Source organism: Phalacrocorax aristotelis, chromosome 2, assembly GCF_949628215.1.
Source record: "Phalacrocorax aristotelis chromosome 2, bGulAri2.1, whole genome shotgun sequence".
NCBI classification, from domain to species: domain Eukaryota; kingdom Metazoa; phylum Chordata; class Aves; order Suliformes; family Phalacrocoracidae; genus Phalacrocorax; species Phalacrocorax aristotelis.
In genome coordinates this window covers 123,329,207-123,348,081 of record NC_134277.1, presented here as the reverse complement: position 1 = coordinate 123,348,081, position 18,875 = coordinate 123,329,207, and the positions used below count along the sequence as shown (strand labels likewise).

The 18,875-nt window shown below is 37.5% G+C and overlaps 1 protein-coding gene across 5 annotated transcripts in view; it reads right to left on the bottom strand.

The window, feature by feature from the left end:
• Positions 1-11,020: 11,020 nt before the first annotated feature.
• Positions 11,021-18,875, bottom strand: part of SNTG1 (syntrophin gamma 1) — a 352,865-nt gene continuing 345,010 nt past the window's right edge. For 3 of the 5 annotated variants that reach the window (XM_075085000.1, XM_075084999.1, XM_075085001.1), the window contains one exon: positions 11,022-17,582. In XM_075085000.1, coding sequence (XP_074941101.1) covers positions 17,424-17,582 — 159 coding nt within the window. In that variant the 3' untranslated portion in view covers positions 11,022-17,423. Of the gene's footprint in view, positions 17,583-18,875 lie in introns of all 5 variants that reach the window. The other 2 variants (XM_075085002.1, XM_075085003.1) reach the window with 1 other exon arrangement.

Genomic DNA, 18,875 nt, shown 5'->3' with positions numbered 1-18,875 from the left:
AGGCTGACCTAGTGGCTTCTATACAAATATTTTGACTTAAGTGCCTCTTACTTGGAATTGTCTGAGATGGATCAGGCAGAAAACAGGAGATGACTCACAATAGCCCACAAAAGGGTCATTAAGAGATAATGCCAGGACTATTAGATTTGATGCCTCTGGCCTCTGTTGACTTATGGAATTGGTTTGGACTGAGAGGGAATAAAAGCCTGCCAACACAAACGAAACAATGAAGACACCTTTGTGTTATTCAAAGGGACGTCACCTGGGGCTATGATTTGATATCCAGACTGGAAAGAATCTGCCCAGGTACATACAGAAATGTAGTAGTTTGTGTAGATTAGTTTTAGGCCTTCTCATGACCTACAGCACCATTTTCATTTGGAAAGGCATGAACTAAGAAAACAGGCATATAAATTATTCAATACCTTATAACCCCTATTTTTTATGAAGCAGTTTGGTAACATCAGAATAAAAGCATTCTGGTTTAAGAATGATACTGGGTTACCTCAGCAGACACAGGATCATACCAGAAGAAATGTAAATGTTACAAAATGCAGTGGGATATAGTCTTACACAAAATAAATAAGAGATTCTTCCAGTCCAAGAAAGTGGCCCTAATTCTGAGATTAGTGCATTTCATGACACTAGGAAAAATCACAGCCACAAAATTACCACATAGTTAAGAAATTTAGTTTAGGTTATCCACAGAAAGAACAGGATCTGTATTTGTAGTACATCTGCTATTTCTCTCCCTAATATTCTCATTGAAGCATGAGATAATATTATTCATTATTAATGTTTTCTCTGCCAACTTCAAAGACTCAGGCTGCGCTAAAATTAAAAGACACGATCCCCAAATCCCTTTTTCACATACCTCTTCAATGCAATCGCCAGTCGCCTCCAACTTATATGCAAGTCAACAGAATGTTTCACCCTTCCTGTTCACTGCCTTTGGTGAGGAGCCTAATTGCCTTTAGATTTGCCTATATCTAGGAAACTGCCATCCCACAGAGGGAGTAAACAGTTCCCCAACTGAGAAATATGCAGGTGTGAAAGCAAGGAGATGTCACCAGGAGAAAATGGCAATCACCTGGGGAGCTCAGCTGTAAAACATAAGGACTATAGCAAAAGTGGATACTATTACAAACTGCCACTGGGACAAATACCAGCACTTAGCTCATCTCTCGTTTCCCATGTTTGCATCTACAAAAAAGGGCTCTGGAGGGGATCCTGGGATCTACAGACCACTGAGTCTCACTCACTGCTGGGGCAGGTGAGTCTATAATAAAGAATTACATTACTGAGTATATGCATAAACTAGTATGCTGAGGAAGAGTCAAAATCTTCTGAAAAGGGAAATGCTGCCTTACTGACTTGCTGGACTTCTGTGTGTCACATAGCCCATGAATAAAGGAGAGACCATGGAAATCATAGAACTGGATTTTAAAACACGTTCATGGTGTTCCACACCCAAGACTATCAAAGAAACTGAGCTGTCACTAGGTTGGAGGAACAGATGTTTTAAAGATAGGAAGCAAAAGCTAGAACTTAATAATTATTGTCCTGGCTGGAGAAGCGTCAGCAGTGGATACCTCCAGTGACCAGCCTTATTCAACTTTTCAGGACATGGAGAAGGGGCTATGCAGTACATCTACAAATTTACAGATCATATTAACCTCTTGCAAGTAGTCAAATGCTGTACTAGCAACAAAATACTGAAAAAGGATTCATAAAATAAATGCTTGGACTAAAAGGTAGTAGTTGAGTTCCAGTAGACATAAACATATGAAGTATTTTACCTAAGAGAAAATAGCCTAAATTGTGACTCAGTGAGGCTGAATTTGGAACTAGATCTTAAGAAAGAGTCAAGGATGAAAGTTTGCTAGATAATTGGCTCCACCTGCAGCAGCAGAAACAAAAGGTACATGAATGGATTGTGGTCAGGATGGACACTGAGAGGAAGAGAGAGGGTCTTATTTTGCTATCAATGTGAGGGCAACAGAGCAGTGGAACAGGCTGCCCAGGGAGGTTGTGGAAGTCTCCTCCCCTGGAGACATTCAAAACCCTTCTCGATGGGTTTCTGTGCCCCCTGCCCTCGGTGTCCCTGGTCAACCAGGGGGGTTGGACAAGATGATCTCAGAGGTCCCTTCCAACCCCTATCATTCTGTGAAATCTTGCTGTCCCAGACACTAGCACTGTATATAGTTCTGGCCTCTGCATCTCAGGAATGACATAATCACGTTAGATGAGATACAGAAGAGAATGCCTAAAACTGTGAGAGATGTAGAGCAGCTTCTGTCTGAGGAGAGACTGTAGAGGCTGTGACTCTTCAATATGGAAAATAGAGAAGGCTGGGTGGCGAATATGAATCAGGTTTACAAAATCATGGAGGTGATGGACATGGTAATTTCAGCACCAAATCCAATGGGGCTGAAACACAGGCTTTTGATCAAGCTAATATTAGGCTGGTTTAAAACATACAAAAGAAGGTAGTTCTTCATATAATGAGCTTCTGGAATTTAATGCCACAAGAGTTTCTGGGAGCAGACAATATTGGCAAATTTAAAAGGGATTAGGTAACTTCATGGACAACAGGTTTAAAAAGAGTACTAAACAGACAAGGCATGGATGTGCCTGCCATCATCTCCAATTCTGGATGGTGCAGAAGTATGAAATATTCTAAATATCATCTCTTATTTCCTGTCCTTACAGGTTTGCCCTTAGGACTGGTGTCTGACTGATAAAAATCTCAAAGGTTTCCTTGAGAAGGGGTAAAGGCTAAGGGAAAAGAAATCAGCAAAAAGCCAACAGTCACAGAGAGCAACAAATGAAGAAAAGACAGAGGGTGAAAGTAAAATGTGTAGAAACAAGGAACTTCAGAGAGACTTCTCACAAAGCACCCTATCAGAACCCACCACTCCCTGATGACATTCAAGGAGCCCATGAATTAAATTAATACAAATGTTTATTAACAAAAAAGTCAACAGTTGTCCATAGATACCATACAGCTGGGGTCTCAAAATAATAAGTTATTGATAAGTAGGGGAATCTGTTAGCAAAAGGTTTCTTTTTAATAGTGACCTTCACAGAACTGAAAAAAAAAAAGGGACAGCAGGGTTTTTTAGTGTTTTAAAGTGAACTATCTTTCTTTTGTACAAAATGGCTTTTGCCACTGGGTTTAAAAAATCTAAAAGAAAAGGAATACTTTAGTCTTTTGTTTCTTCAGTGATTTTCTTCTTGAAAAGACTAGAGGCCTTTATCTGAAATAAGCCTGGAAACTTTTTTCATTGTCTCAAAGGTACTTGACAGATTCTAAACATGTGAATAGGATTAAGTAGAGGATTTTAGAGTATAAGCTTATGACACATCACCAACACATTAACTGTAGATACATTTTTTTCAAAGCAGCCTCTTTCCAGTGGAAATGGATATCTGTCCCGGGATCCCTGGGTAAGAATTTCAATCCATTAATAAGGAATCTGATGAAAAAAGCAACACTTTTGAAAAAAAATATTCAGAAAAGTGCAAGAGAAGTTCACACTCCAGGTAAAGGCATTGCTGAAAAATGCCCGAGCAAATGGTGTCATCAACATAAACAGCTGAGGAAAATGGTGTAATGATAACTTACCTGCCAGGGTCCAGGGACTATTTGAGAGAGCAAAATATAAACCAGAGAGATTGCTTGAAGAGATCTGAAAGCATGAGTTTTGTAGCATTCATTCTTACAGAACTTGAGAGCTTCATCTGGCAATTGTGGTACTGGAATACAACAAAATGCATGAAAGGGTACAGCTTTTGGAATAGATAATCTTAAATTTTCTTCTACATCCTAGATACATTTTTCTGATCACATGTTCACACAAAATTTAATAAGTGAACCAAAACAGCCAGTATATAAGGTGAATAACAATAATTTTGTGGCTTCATTTATTCCCAGGTTGTCACACATGGTCTCAGAATAATACTTCAGCCTCAGTGAAATACAAATAAAGTGCACAATACTTTAGAAGACTGATTCAACATAAATAAATAAGTAAATACAGCTGTAGGCCTGAGAAAACCCCCCACATTTATTATCTTATCATATATAAAAAGGATCAGGGCTCATAAAAGAAAATACAGTCCCACTGACAATCTTCTTTTTTTTATTTTATATCAAGAAAAAACACGAAGAGCTGTTATTTATAATTTCGCAGAGAGCAGCAATCATTTTATCTCTCCTTAATAAAATACACCTTATCTCTCCCTCCTTTTCAAACTCTAATCAAAATATAAGTGTGTAACTTAACCAATCTAAGCTGAATGAAATACCTTTTCTTAAAAGTGATTGGAAATACTAAAATTACAGAGGCTACTATAACTAAAATAGGAAGGACAGGAATGGAAGCAGCACCTAAATTTTAGGAAGGCAGTTCTTGTAATGAGACATTCCCATAAAACCTGGTTTTTTAGAAGTGGGAGTGAACAGATATATGAGGGCAAAATGCACAAGAATCACGATAGCTTTAAAATAAATGAAATTATTCTAATGAAGACATTAGTATATAATAAAACATAGCATATCTTATTTACTTTATAGAGATAAAAGCATATTCAATTTTAGTATTTAACAGCAAAGAGTTTATAAAAAGATCCTCTTTCTTTTCTGCCCTTCTCATGCAGGAATGGATTGAAGATTGCTAATGCTCCTAAAACCAAGGGTAAGTGCTATCTATCATAAAACTGGAGAATCATAAAAATAATTTTAGGATCAGAGAAAAAATTGATGTAATGCTCTAACATCCTCTCATCTGGAGGCATGGGAGTTTGGAGTAGATGCTGTCCTGAACTAGCTGATGACGTTACGATTGTCTCTCATCTATGCTCAGTTTTGTGAAGGCAGTGTTTTTTCCCATAAAATAATGGAAAGGAAGACCAGAAATCTCCTTCACTAACATTAGAAAGGATCAGATTGACACAAGCCTTTTTGTGAAGGACACAGGAACAGGACAGCCTTACTCTGAGAAGGTGGTGGTACTAGCTTGTGCCAGTGGACCCAACAGACCTCATGAGTCCGCTCATGGGCTCAGCTGCAACACCTCTCAGTGGCTAAAAGACACGGGTGTAACACCATTTTAAACAGCCATCTATCCTTTTACAATACAGCCACCACACTGTATTTGATTTAGGTGTTTACGTATTTACTATGAGGCAATCTGATGATTATGTGTCAGAAGTCACGCTTCCTTCTCTAGAAACAACTCATACTTTAAAGCTAATGCTGAATACATGTACACATTTAAAATTTAATGTTCTTATTCATTAAAACCAATGCTGTTTTGCACAAGCTGTTAATAACTTCAGATAATTCCCCAGACTTCTAACTGGGGTTAATCCTTGCAAATCAGTTTTTTTGTTGTTTTTGTATTAATTTGCACTTCTGTTTTTAAAAGTCCTCAAGACTGATCACACAGCAGTCAAAATGAATGGACTCACAGGAGTTCATTTATGCACAGGAAAAAAAAAAGCTAATGACATTGAATCATTGAGCTTCGTCTGCTCACAGCTAAAAAGAAAACAAACCAGAACAAAAAAAAAGAATACCCCACCCACTGAAACGTTTAAAATTCTTTACTGTGTTATTTGTGTTCCAAAACCTCTGCTCACCTAAAGTGAGAATGGGTTTCAAAAAATATGATTTCTCTGGCCGAAACAGAAATAAATATATAGAATATAGTGCTGATTTTGTCATTGTAGTTCTGTCCCAACCAAGGCTGCCTGAATATAATCCAGCTGCAGGGGTTAAAAAAAGGGAAGATTAATCATTCAGAAACAAACTGTCTGATTGCAACGATGGAATAAGATTTGATAAATGCTGGAGATATTCTACCTCTGGAAGACCATAAAGAAAAGGTTTCCTATGAGCCTTTCATTCTTTCTCCTTTGCCCTTTACAGAGCTTTTTATTTTCTTCTATTCAGTCATGGCTGGAAGCCAAAGGATGTGGAAAGGGGAGGACTGGCATATAAATCCTCTAACCTGCCTCCTAGAAAAAAAGATTTGCATCCAAATCTGCATCTTTACCCTGACACCCCTTGGAGCTGTGTCACTGAAAGCTAACTCTTAAAATGATGGCTCATTTCTCTCTGCCTCCCCTTCCCCATAATGTAGGGGAAAAAGAGAAAGACTCCTAATTTATCTTCTGGGTGATAAACTGACCTGTTCCTATACCTCATCCTCATTACTGATGAGCTGAGAGCTGATCGCACAACTGGAAGAACAAGTAGGTCCATGATATACTAGCTTTTCACAAGATGCCTGTGAGTCACCAGTGTGATGCAGCCACAGAAATAACTCAAGCAACCACTCATAGTCGTTGCAGACGGTCAGCAAATATTATGGCCATAGGGCAGGACATAAGGGAAATCATATTTGGAGTGCCGTTTAAGGTGCAGAAGTAGTCACAGTTAGGGAAAAAAGTCAAATTGGAACAGATTTAGAGTAAGGCTGCATCCCATTAGGATCATATGGAAACAAGCCAGGGAACCTGATTAGCAATCAGCAATGAAAAGCAGTGCAGAAAGCCCTGAGCTGCCATGGACTTTATCTGCTCTGGAAGCAGTATATCACGGTGTGGTGCTGATGGGCTGTATTTATTATCTTAAACTGCATTAAAGTGGATGAACTGCTTCTGGCCCTGAACTGGTATTGCTGCAGCACAACAGGTAGACATATCAGCCAGAGTCAGCAATAGCTCAGGAATCTCTGCACCAAATTTCACTGCACTGCATAGACATCTGTATGAGCTTGGCTTGTGCATTCAAGCAAAAGCAAAGCTGTCAGGGCATATGATTGCTTGCTATAAATATATTGAGGAGAGGAGGAGAAAGGGCTGGAAAAGAACTATTTAAATTAGGGGATAATGTTGGCACAAAGTCAAATAGATATAAACTAAGTTACAAATAGATTTAGGCTGGAAATTCAAAGACAGTTTCAAACCATCAGAGCAGTGAGATTCCAGAAGGCTTTCCAACAGGAGGAAGAGGGCCAAAAACACGAATTACTTTTAAGATGAAGTTTAAACATCTGTGAGAGGGGTTATATGACATGACTGCCTGAGGAAGCTGGATAAGATTCAGTGTCTACAGCTGTTCTTCCTGAATTTATATTCCTCTGAGCATTTTCCTACCATCTCACAAGCCCCTTGGCCCTTCACAGTAGGTCACTAGGTTCCTCTAACCCCCTCAGACAGCTCAGATCTCTCTTACACTACACCAGCACTGGGGCCCTTGACCTCCCTATCAAGGAAGACCCCTATGCATACTTCTGCGTAAACTGCTTCCAGCCACATGAACCACCCAGGCAGGGGTTCCCTTCACCTTTGAGTTTCCACATTAACCGTAGTCTAAGCTCATGTTTCTTGTGAAATGACAGAAGGCCTGAACTTCATGCTTCTTGCAAATATTTGTCTTCTGCTGTGAACAAAATGTAAGCTGCTTGTAATGTTGCCCTGATCTGAGCCTTTGCTGCACTCGGTGGTACTGCAGTGCAAAGACCATGGCCAACCACCACACTGTCTCTCTTCCTTGGCCCAGTAAAGGGGTTTGACCTTTTTGAGACCCTTTGTTTCCCTCACTAGCTTCTTGAAGCAAAATAGAAAAAAAAAAAAAAAAGAAGAAGAAGAAGAAAAAAAGACATCTAGCTGAAAGATTTTGTATCTGTTCAAAAGAGAAAGGTGAGAGTTTGGATCTGGCCACGTAAGTTTCTCTCTCGTCTTTTCACTGAAGCTCATGGTATTTGATACAATTTCTTTTGCCTTTTTTAAAACCCCAGTTTTAAATTTCAGCATCTAGTAAAAATCTTTCTAGTCCTTCACCCTGCAGCAAAAAAGTCTGAAAAAGGTTCAGTTTGCACCTTAGGTAGTCCAGAAAAACAGAGAACAGGTAAAACATTATTATCTTCCATGCTCACAATTCTGCAAGGCCAAATCAGGGAGTATGGAGTGGCTATGCCGAACACACCCTCTTCCAGATGCCATTGTTACTATGCCGTGTCCTTTAGGAAAATGCATAAATCTCTGTTTATGGCCTCTTGAGTTTTAAACCTTCTCCAAACTGGTGATACATAACTGTTACCATAATCACTTGGGCCAATCTGTGTTTCCTTTTCACCATACCAGTAACACAAGTGTAAATGATTTCAAGTTCATCAGCTCGCTCTGAAAACATGATACTTTTTTCTCATTCTTCTTCTAGTAAAGAGGTAAATTTCTTTTTTTGATTCACAGTATGTTATTGAAGGACAATGAAACATGCTCCCTTTTCCTTGTTCTCACCACCTTAAGCTCTTTCCTGCATCAGAGGTACTCAAAATTTTCATCCTCACAACAGTGTATTCATTTGTTTATAAAACTGGGGTCTTAGTGTAGCTTCCTTAATTTCCCATCCTGAGTCCACTGCAGGGTAGGACCTGACCTACACCTATCCGTTTTGCAGTTTATCTTGGTTGACTGCCAGAATATGTCTGTATTCAAGGACATGGCAAGGACAAGAGGACCATGGAGCAGGCCTCCTTGGACGAGCACTGAGCCTCTAAGGAAGGATCCATGGTGTCATGCTGGGGAGCCTCCCCTTTGGGAACAGAAGCTGCATAGGCTCATCTGTGTCAAGCATGTCCCCCCTGCTTAGACAGTCCCCTGAAAACACTGACATTTTCCTAAAGAAGAAGTAGTGATTATCCCCTATAGATCAGTGTCTAAAGTGTCTAATACTTCAGTTATTCTGCTGTAAATACATTCACTGAGTGATTAAAATAAGCAAAAGAAAGCCACTGTAACTAATATGCTGGTATAATTTTTATAAACTTGCTATAATTTGTTTGAAGGGAAAATACAGACTGATCCCTTTGTGCTCAGTCATTTCAGATTTTCCTTATGAGGATACTTGCTGAACATAATAACAGATCCCTAAAGGAATAGCTTTGGAGGTTCAGGGCAGTAAGTGCCATATGTAACACCCTACTTTGAACGTGTTCAGTTCCTGAAAAGTCAGGCCAGCTGACGAAGGTGGCACTGATGCCAGGGAAGGACCAGAGGGAGCAGGGTTGCTCCTGGGGTACCGGAAGGGGGCTGGATGTGCCTTCCAGTAGGAACAACAACTCCCACCAGCAGAAAGGTCTAGTTCTTTTTCTTCCTGTGACCCAGTTAAACCTTCCTACCCCAGCATTTTTGGAGTAATAAAATTTTGTCCACAGTGCTAAGGAGTCTGGATCTAGCTCTGGTGGCAAGCACCTGTGCCATACATGGCAAAGAAGGAAAAGTCTGCTCAGAGCTGGGAGAAGAGTGTGCACGTGAAGTACATAAAGCACATAGCCAGCAATCCCCAGTACTCCCTGTGTGTTCATTTTTCTGGAACAATTGCATAGCAATATTAACTATAGCGCTACAGAAATTTTTTTTTCTGATAAGGAAATTAAAGGACATAGTTTTCTATTTGTAAAGGGAATTGCATTTGAAGAATACTTTAAAAATTAAAATGCTGCTACTTCATAAGCAAATATAAGAATAGCTAGCGTCAAAATACTGAAAAAGAAACACTAGGGAACTGTACAGCTTATTGATAAGTTGTGAATATTATACTGTGATAACCTTTATTGATCAAGTGGACAGGTAAATGGATCTCAACTCATTTTAAATGTTGCAAGAATAAATTATTGTAGGGCTTGGAGAACAAGTATGTTGGTTGTGGAACAAAAGTGTTATGATTTCACAGAAACTCATTCAAGGACAGTATCTTAAGAAACTTCGATTACAATAATTTTCTTTTGAGGTCAAAATCTGTGAGGAAGATGTAAAAGGTGCTAGATTAAACATGACAAGCCAGAAGAAAATAGGAATTTCCAGCATAAACATAACTTTCAGTTCTATGTGAGTTCATGTTCCCAATGTAAAATATAGTTCTTACTTAAAAGATAAATGGAAATGGTAGCTGTAACAGGATTCCTGTACATTTTGAGTATGCTCACTTCCAAGATTTTCCTAACTTTGTAATATTCTATGATACTCTTCACATATTTTTTTAAAGACCTCTCTCCACTCATTTTTCTTCTGGCCTTTCACTTAAATGGGGTACAAAAACAAACTTGAGGCACACGAAATTAACTGAAGCGATGTGACAGAGGTATGTATGTTTGCTAACCCACATCAGCTGAACCACATCTGGGAACGAGGACTAAGGAATTTTTCAGCACAAAGTGTTCATCACACTTATAATTACAACAGTGATATTTTTTCCTTCTCTTCAAGATGGTCTAAGGGCTGGGGCCAGCAAGGGAGGTTGCCTTGAGCACAGAACTGAGGAAGGCAACCCCAACCTGACGTCCAAGAAAGCACTGGTGGCTGCTTGTGGAGGGGGTGGGAGGGAAAGGTGACAGCAGCACTGTCACAAGGGAGCTTACCTGGCTTCTTGGGAGCACAAGAAAGGCACCAAAACGTGCCTGCAAGGTGTGCACTGCAGACTCTCATGCTAAATTGTTGAAAAGGTACAAAGGTGCCTAAATAAAAGAGGGGCTCCCCTTCTTCCGGCATCTCTTCCACCAGCCGGGGAAAAAGGCAAACAAAATTGAACTCATCCAAGCTGGTTTTGTTCTAGTAGGTACAGCACTGTTTGAAAGTTGTTTGATTGCAAAGTTGTATCAAAAAATGCCTTCAATCACTGCAAAATCAAGCCCAAGTTCATGCAACCAACACTAAACAATTAAATATCAATGGTAAAATGACCTGGTGGTTGTAGGTGAACTTCATAGCCAGGGGAGAGGCAGATACTTCCAAAATCCTAGTCAGACTTTAAGTGGGTGTATGGCCTTGTGGAAATGATCATACAAGTAAGGAATCATCATTTCTATTAAATAAACAGTTGAACATGGTGTTGGGAAATAACCTTACCACCCCAGGGTCTTCAAGTATTTTCTTCATCTCTCAGACTTGACTTTCAATGATATAAAACTCATACACTGTATGACTGGATGCGAAATATTAGTTAGAAAAGTATTTATTTTCTTTTTTTTTTGTTATGTTCCATTACAAAAAAGAAACAAAAACAAAACATAACAAAAACAAAACAGAAGAGAGCATTTTATTAGTGGTACATTAATGAGCTTAAACAACTAGGTGCCTTATGTTTGTCACAAATACATACACAAACAACCACAAAACCATAACTAAAAATTAAATAAATAATTTGAATAGTTTTTCTTAAATTTTTAATATTTATAAAATATATAGCACTTTCTATTATATTTTTCAGTCATTTTTATCCATAACAAATTAAAACTTATGACATATATTGTAAATATGCTAAAGGGATAAGAATAATTAAAAAATCAAAGTTCCTGGAGGTATGAAATAGTAAATCAGTTAATGTTTATCAATTTATTATCATATATCCAGATTTTGCATATCCTGCAAAAATAGCAATTTCTTCGACTAATATACATATTTTTCTTTATAGTATTATAAGATTAAGTTTTTAAATGTAAAGCTTCATGGATTTATGCTTCTGTTTTATAGTTGTGCCTAATATGTAACTTCCATTAATATATACTGAATATCTTCCATTAGTATATACTAATATACACACATACACACATACACACATACACACACACACTATGTATTATATATTAGTATATACTGAATAATAAAATAATTTCTATAATATATAGTTGGGATTCATGTGGAGAAAGTTGTTGAAAGTGGAAGGCATATATACCATAGTGAATACTGACTAGGTTATGTAAATGAAAGCATTTAGTTTTACATCGTTCAATGTATTTTAATAGATTAAAATACTGTAAAAATATCCAGAATCCAAATAAATTTATTTTTATTCCAGTATTTCTATGCTTTTCTCTATGATTCCAACAGAATATGAAATGCTACCTCTGCTAAACTTCCTGAAAATGGAGCCAGGCAAGTAGGCATGTGTTGACAGGACAGACCTTATTCCAGGAAAATACTAAAATTGCACTTACGAACACTCCAAGTCAGAAGAGCACTTAAGCTCAGATATCACTTCATTTTCTTTACCCTGAATGTTAATCACACACTCAATCACTCTTACTGGTACATGGATGCCCTTGCCATAATCCTTAATACTGTCCCCTGACTGTATAAGAGGTTTAGAGGCGCTGTTATGTAGCAGAGAGTATGGTTTTGCCGCCTGTCTGAGCAAAGAGGGTGAGGTGTGTATTTGCTGTAGACAGGGAGAAAGCACTCTGCACCTGGGAGAGGGCTGACCAGCACGGGGTGGCCTGCTTGCTGTCAGTACTGTCCCGTGGTGGTGAGGGAAAAAGGTGATGTGGAACAACCTGCCCTGGGCACCCATCAGATTTCTTCAGCTTCATTCTGCCCCTTGCCACAGAGCAGCATCCCCCTTCAGGCATTGAGCTCTGGTGGGCTACACTGCGAGCTCATCTTTCTAGGGTCCTGCAAGTACCCACAGTGCATGAGCAGCAGCTGCTGCAGAGATGGAAACAGCTGGCACCAGGAGCTGGCAGCGGTGCCATTAGTATCTCAGACGTTTGTTTTTTACCTCTGGACTCATTTCAGTTGTGCCCCATGGTCTGAAAGCCCATCAGGACCTGGAACTCATATAGGTGTGATGCTCATTTAGTGTCACCCTAAAAACCCAGTTCATGTGCTTAACAACAGCTCTGTGATAGGGACAATAGCACAGTGAGTGGCAGCAGGCAGGAGCCTGCCTTCAAAAGCACATTCCTGATAAAATGAGAACACTAACGCAGAAGCACCTCTAGCTCCTTAAGGACAGACACACACAAAAGGGCGTTCAGAGATCCTAAGCTACTTTCCTACCTTACGTTTCCCTTTTGAGAGTTGCAAGTCCTACCTTAGGCATCTAAGACAGGTACTTAAATTTTGGGAGCGTGAGTGAGTGCCTCATGTTTCCCATCATGCAGAATGGGTCAGAGGTGTGAGTCCGAAGTCCGGACTCATAACGCCCACGGTGGAACATTTTAAAATCAGCTTAAACTTATCTTCAGACACTACACTTTTTCAGAGACCAGACCCTGTAAGGAAATGGAAAGTGCAATACAAGGACAAGTGTTTAATATTAATAAAAATACATTTTCCAAAAGATTCCTTGGAATTGCCATACCAGAATGAAAACTGGTCTTTCTTTTTGGCATAAAGAATACTTGAGGGTACTTAGACAATATGTAGCAAAGCTGCTGAATTTCTGAGGGCAGCAACTGTACATTCACAAGATCTTCAGCTTTTTTAATATTTTGTTTGATGTAAGAAATGTCTTAAGGCATTGAATAAACCAAATCACATTTAAAGTCATAGGCTGCTGTACTGATAACTACCTAGTCATGTTTAACTGTCCACTTTGAAGTGTTCTGATAAAGTCTATGTGCATAAAATAAAGGTATTTTTTGTGGAATCAAGGACTAATTTGGAAAATTTTTTTCATTATTCTCATCTCAAAGCATTTTGATGCTGTTTATTATTGGTTTGTATTCTTATTAATTCTTTTGAATAGACAGAATTTCAAATTACTGGTTTTAAAAAATAACCCACTTATGTCTAGTTTGTCTCCACAAACTTCTTGCTGCACTTCATTAACTAAATAAAATGGCCAATATTTAAAAATATCCTGGTTTTTATTTCAAAGGTGCCTTCATGCTACAGGAATGCAAAGCTCTTTTGAAAATCTGGAACTGTATTTATAAACAGGTATAGGAAATGAAACATATTAATTCACTGATGAAATCCAGAATAACATGTATTCAAATTGATAACACTTTCATAATAAAATTATGTTAACACTATAACCTAGCATATGATTAGTTCTGTGAAGGTGAGATAATCTAAAATTTCCATCATAAAGCAAAGTAAATCAAAACAAATATATTTAGTTATACTTAAGAGTACATATTTTTGGTATAATATATAACATCACTTCAATAGGCACAGTACTATAAAGAAATTTTTTTATTAAACTTATTTAAGAACATCATGACATAAAGAGAACAAATTACATTTTATGCTATGGGTTTGTTGGTTTGCTCTTTTTTGTTAAAATATATTTTTTTCACTTGCATACAGAATTTTAGCAAAAGCTTGTAGCTCATTGTAATTGTGTTTTTTCATTGTCACTGGGCTGTGTTAACTTACAAAATACTTGTATTCATTATAGATTATGTGTGAAATGAGAGGCTGCAACATAAAGCCTGGGCTTTGGCATATGCTTATGAAGTTCCCTATGCTTTAAATGGGAATATCCTGTAGGTATTTAAATGAAAAATATAGCCATTTAATATGTTTGTAAATTATATTTTGCTATTTCAGGATTAGTTATATCACACGGTTTAAAATTTTCCCTCTTTGGTTCAAGACTGAATTCCCAACCAACTTGCTCTAAAAGGGCAGGCCTGGAAGCAGAGTCACTTCTGAATATTCTGTGAGGTCAGTGCAGAAACCCCTGCTGCATTTACAAACCAACACTGACCTGCAGTCAAGGCTATGACATTTTATATTCTCTCAAGATCACTTTCATCTTCTTGAAAACAAAAGTATTGATTAAGTCCACCAGTTTACCTCTTTGAAATATAGGGGTTTAGAAAAACAAACAAAATCAATTTGCAGGCTAATGTTTGTCTCTCAAATGTTGCATATTTAATGCCCGGTTACAAAAGCCTCATCGATGAACACAGCAGTTCTACAAACAGAATACTTGACAGAGATCTATCTCTAGGATACCCTGGTGGAGTCCCAAAAGTTCATGTCATTAGCTCAGTTCTGCACAAGGAGCAATTTTTTTTTAATTTGTTTTGGGGGCTTTCATATCACGGAATCCCTTAATCTGCAGTAATTTGCAAGGACATACTTTCTGCTGGTTTGGGTAAATGTTATGTTCATTTAATCACATTAAACAACGTCCCTTAAACAACTCTCAGTTTCAGTGGTACAACAGTGCACGTAGCATGAACGGTTGAAGCTAAAACATTCAACTGGCAGCTGAGTAGTTGCAGATTCCGCCACTGCCAGAAGAACATTTACTGAGGTGTTAGCACATGCCAACGCTGTGATAGCTGAGTGTCACAGCCACACACTAAAAGGAAGGAGATGACTTGGGAGCACAGAGGAGAACTATCATTGACAAATATCAGGCTTCTGTTTTCAGCGTTGTCAGTGCTCTGTCAAATTTGTGTTTCCAGTATATGCTTTCTTGACAAGGACAGTGCCTGAGTCATCACCGTTAAACCCCTTAGACTGTTGCAGCTTTGGATTCAAAATATCTGGGGTTTGTAGTCTCTCAGGAACAGACTTGAGATCCCACGGACAGCCGCTGTTGTTTTACATGTCGGTCAGAGACCAGGATGTGACCCCATTATTTAGGGACAGTTCACATAAACAAACACACGATGATGACTATGAAAATATTGCATTTTGATGACAGTTAAAGAATTTAATAGCTGGATTATGAGATCATTCCACTGTATTTAGCATGGAAAATAAATGTGTAACCCTTGGATGTGTACCAATAAGAAGTAAGCATGTACTGAAAGTCATTTGACAGTGATAAAAGAGTCCCCAGAAAATATATTTTCAGATTATTTGGAACTAGTATCAAGTGTGATGAGCTATACTTCAAGGCAAGGATACTCTCACACACATAAATCCAAATACTTCTAATACAAAGCAAAAAAAACAGAGACACAATTTGCCCCTACAGTTCATTCATCTTTTGTCCCTGCCTTGCATTTTGAATTGTTCCCATTTCGAAAAAGCTTTACTCTGGCTTCACTTCTGAAGTTTTAATTACCGTAATATGTAGAAAGGGATGTGACAGAATTAGTCTTTCTGCTAAACAAGGCAGAGTGTCCATAAACCTTACGTGCTATGTGCTTTTATAACTAGTCTAAGCAGGGGAGAAAAAAAATAAAAAGAAATTTTGATTTCAATATGATAAACAAAAACCCCACAAAGTACTATTTAAAATGTTATGCACAAACTAGCTGCACTAACTGTTCTTACTGCAGTTCTTTTACCCTCTCTGGCAAAAAAAAATCCCCCACTTTTTCTGTTGTTCCAGCTATATCCCACACATGCTCCCACCATTTTTCCATGTCCACTGATGTGTGCAATAGCATAAAATTAAATTATTTTGCAAAATTATTTTTAAATAAAGTTATTTATTTTAAATTTACAAGTCTATCAGACTTCATGATTGAATGGTACTCTGGAACCAGTATGTGGTCCAGAGTGATGTAATATTCTTAACATACAAAGACATTGTGCACTCTGTTATCTATTCTTTGCAGGTTATTTAATTTATTCCTGTCTTTTACTGACAATATTCAAAGAAAAAAAATATTATTAAGAATTCAAAGGGTGGACTCATTTTTTTAAGCATAAGGTAGAATGTCTATTTTGTTGAGAGCCTGAGTGGAACAGAGGTTTTACTTATGATGTGAAATCAAGGTTACACATAGAAACAATGTATTAGGTGGATTGTCTCTGAAACAAATTCAACAGCTAAGCCTTGTGAACAAAGCCTATTAGATTTACAGAATTTAATTCTTGACAGAAGAAAAGGGAGGAAATACATACCAGACGTGATATTTTACACCCTTGCACTTAATTTGTAATTAAAATTAAATTCATATCACATTATTTTTACTTGAAGAAAGAGACTTGCTCATGGAAAGGTGTTTTGCTTTTTGTTACTTGGGTGGGTTTGGTTTTTTTTATATTATTATTTAAATGTATCAGTCCAATATGGCTATATGTTTGTTGTTGTTATTGTTAGACTAAAGGAACGTAATAGAAAAAGTAGCATGACTCCATGTATGGACAAAAGTAAGGATTTACAACAGTGCTTAAAGTGCTTTCTTATTTGAGGAGATACTTACACAAATGCCTTTTCATGCTTATCTCCTTGTCGCCATGTACTATATGCTTGTTGCTTGCTCTTACGTAATTTATAATATAATGATTGGACATTAAGTTCATGTTCAGAGTTTAGTATATTGTCATAAAAAACATCTGAAAACAGGGAATTGACAATTCTATTTGTGTATTATTACAGCAATTTGAAAATTTTATTAAATACTGAAGTGCTTCATTTCACCATTTATTCCTTTGCTTCCAGCGTTGCTTAAAGCACTATGTAAGTACAAATAGATCATACTAAAAGCATATCCATCCTATTTTGGGGTTTCAACTAGGATTATTTACTGATGTCTTGCAGAACAGAGATGAATTTATGATCCCTCGTGACCATTTATCTGCTGATGCTGCAAGTTGTCTTGCCTCCAGGATTGGTTTCCATGTAAATCGTTCACCAACAGTATACTTCTTATGAATATTTATACATTGTTATGTCTTGTTGTTAAGTGGCAGTGCTATAATGTGAGATGTCAAGTAGTATACTTTAATTTGCCAGTACCAGAAGTTGTGGGAGCAGCAGAAGCTGTGGCTTGACTGCCTACATACAAAGGGTCCAAACAAGCCACTTTGGCTGCAAAGAATGAGTGGATACAGTGAAGGACTGCAAACAGGTTGGAAAACTCCAGTTCCTGGAAGTGAAAACAAAAAGATTAAACATGAAACAAAAAGAATACTTCACAAACATACACCAGGAATTAATTGCTATTCAAATAGTAATAATTTTAATAGTTTGATGTAATTCTGTTAATGTGCCTGACAATTCTCCATGGCAGGGACTTAGACATTGAGCTATCCCCATTCAATAAATAATTGTTCTGAGGCTAAAATGGGCAAATTTCTGAGATAGGTGCCTCCATAGAAATATGAGATCCTACTGGCTAAAGAGGAAGGAAAGTGAGGCTATATAATATTTTTTTTTTCTCCAGGTTAATGCAAAGCTGGCACTTTTGCAGGATAATTTAGATAGAAATTGAATGACTGCACCATAATGGTCTACTCATCTCTGGACTACTATTGTATACCCAAAGTACCCACAAAGATCAATAACGTTGAGCTTCACATATGAAACATTTGTTCATCATGTCACCTCACACTGGTAGCTGTTATCATACCTATGCTGATTCTATAACAACAACAACAATAACAAAGACACATTTTGAAAAAGTGTTACTATCACACAGTGATATTCTGGATCTGTTTTCATTGAGAGGTTTACTGTTATTGGACCAAAAAAATGAACAGACTTCATGTTTTAAACTTATTAGCAATATTAGACAACGTCCTTTTTTTACTTTGATTTACATTTCTTTATAGCTCCTCGGCATGTGACTAGACTGTCTGGTACTCTTTTAGACATTGCTACAGAGGAAAATATAAAAACCACATTGTTTTTGCATATATAAATTTGCTCATTTTTGTCTAATTGTTTTTACTTGGTCAGTCTTTTTTAGGTTATCTTCAGGATGTGTTTTTGGAGTTGTCATTTAATCAATAAATATCTGTTGTATATGAAAGCAAATACTGAGGTATTTGAATACATGTAAATGTAAGGACAGTGATGCAGAGATACCATCTTTCTGCTTTGATTCACTGCCTGTACAGATTTCTTCATTGTAATATGAAGCTAGTAATAGATAACTGTCATATATTCTATTTGTCTTTCTGTCCAGCACTGGTATTTCCAGACTATGTAGTGCTGAGGGTTTTGCTTTTTTTGTTTAGAAGAATATTGATAATGTCGTAAATTCAACAAAAATTGCTAAATCTCTCAAAATTACATTAACCTGAAATTTTCTGCCTCTTGAGATTTCCTGGAAGATATTGCTTCACATAATTCATGGAGACATTTACAAATCCTTCACATGCAAGGGGGAACAACTGTCTGAAAGCAGACAGCTGCAGGTACAGAGTGACCAGTGATG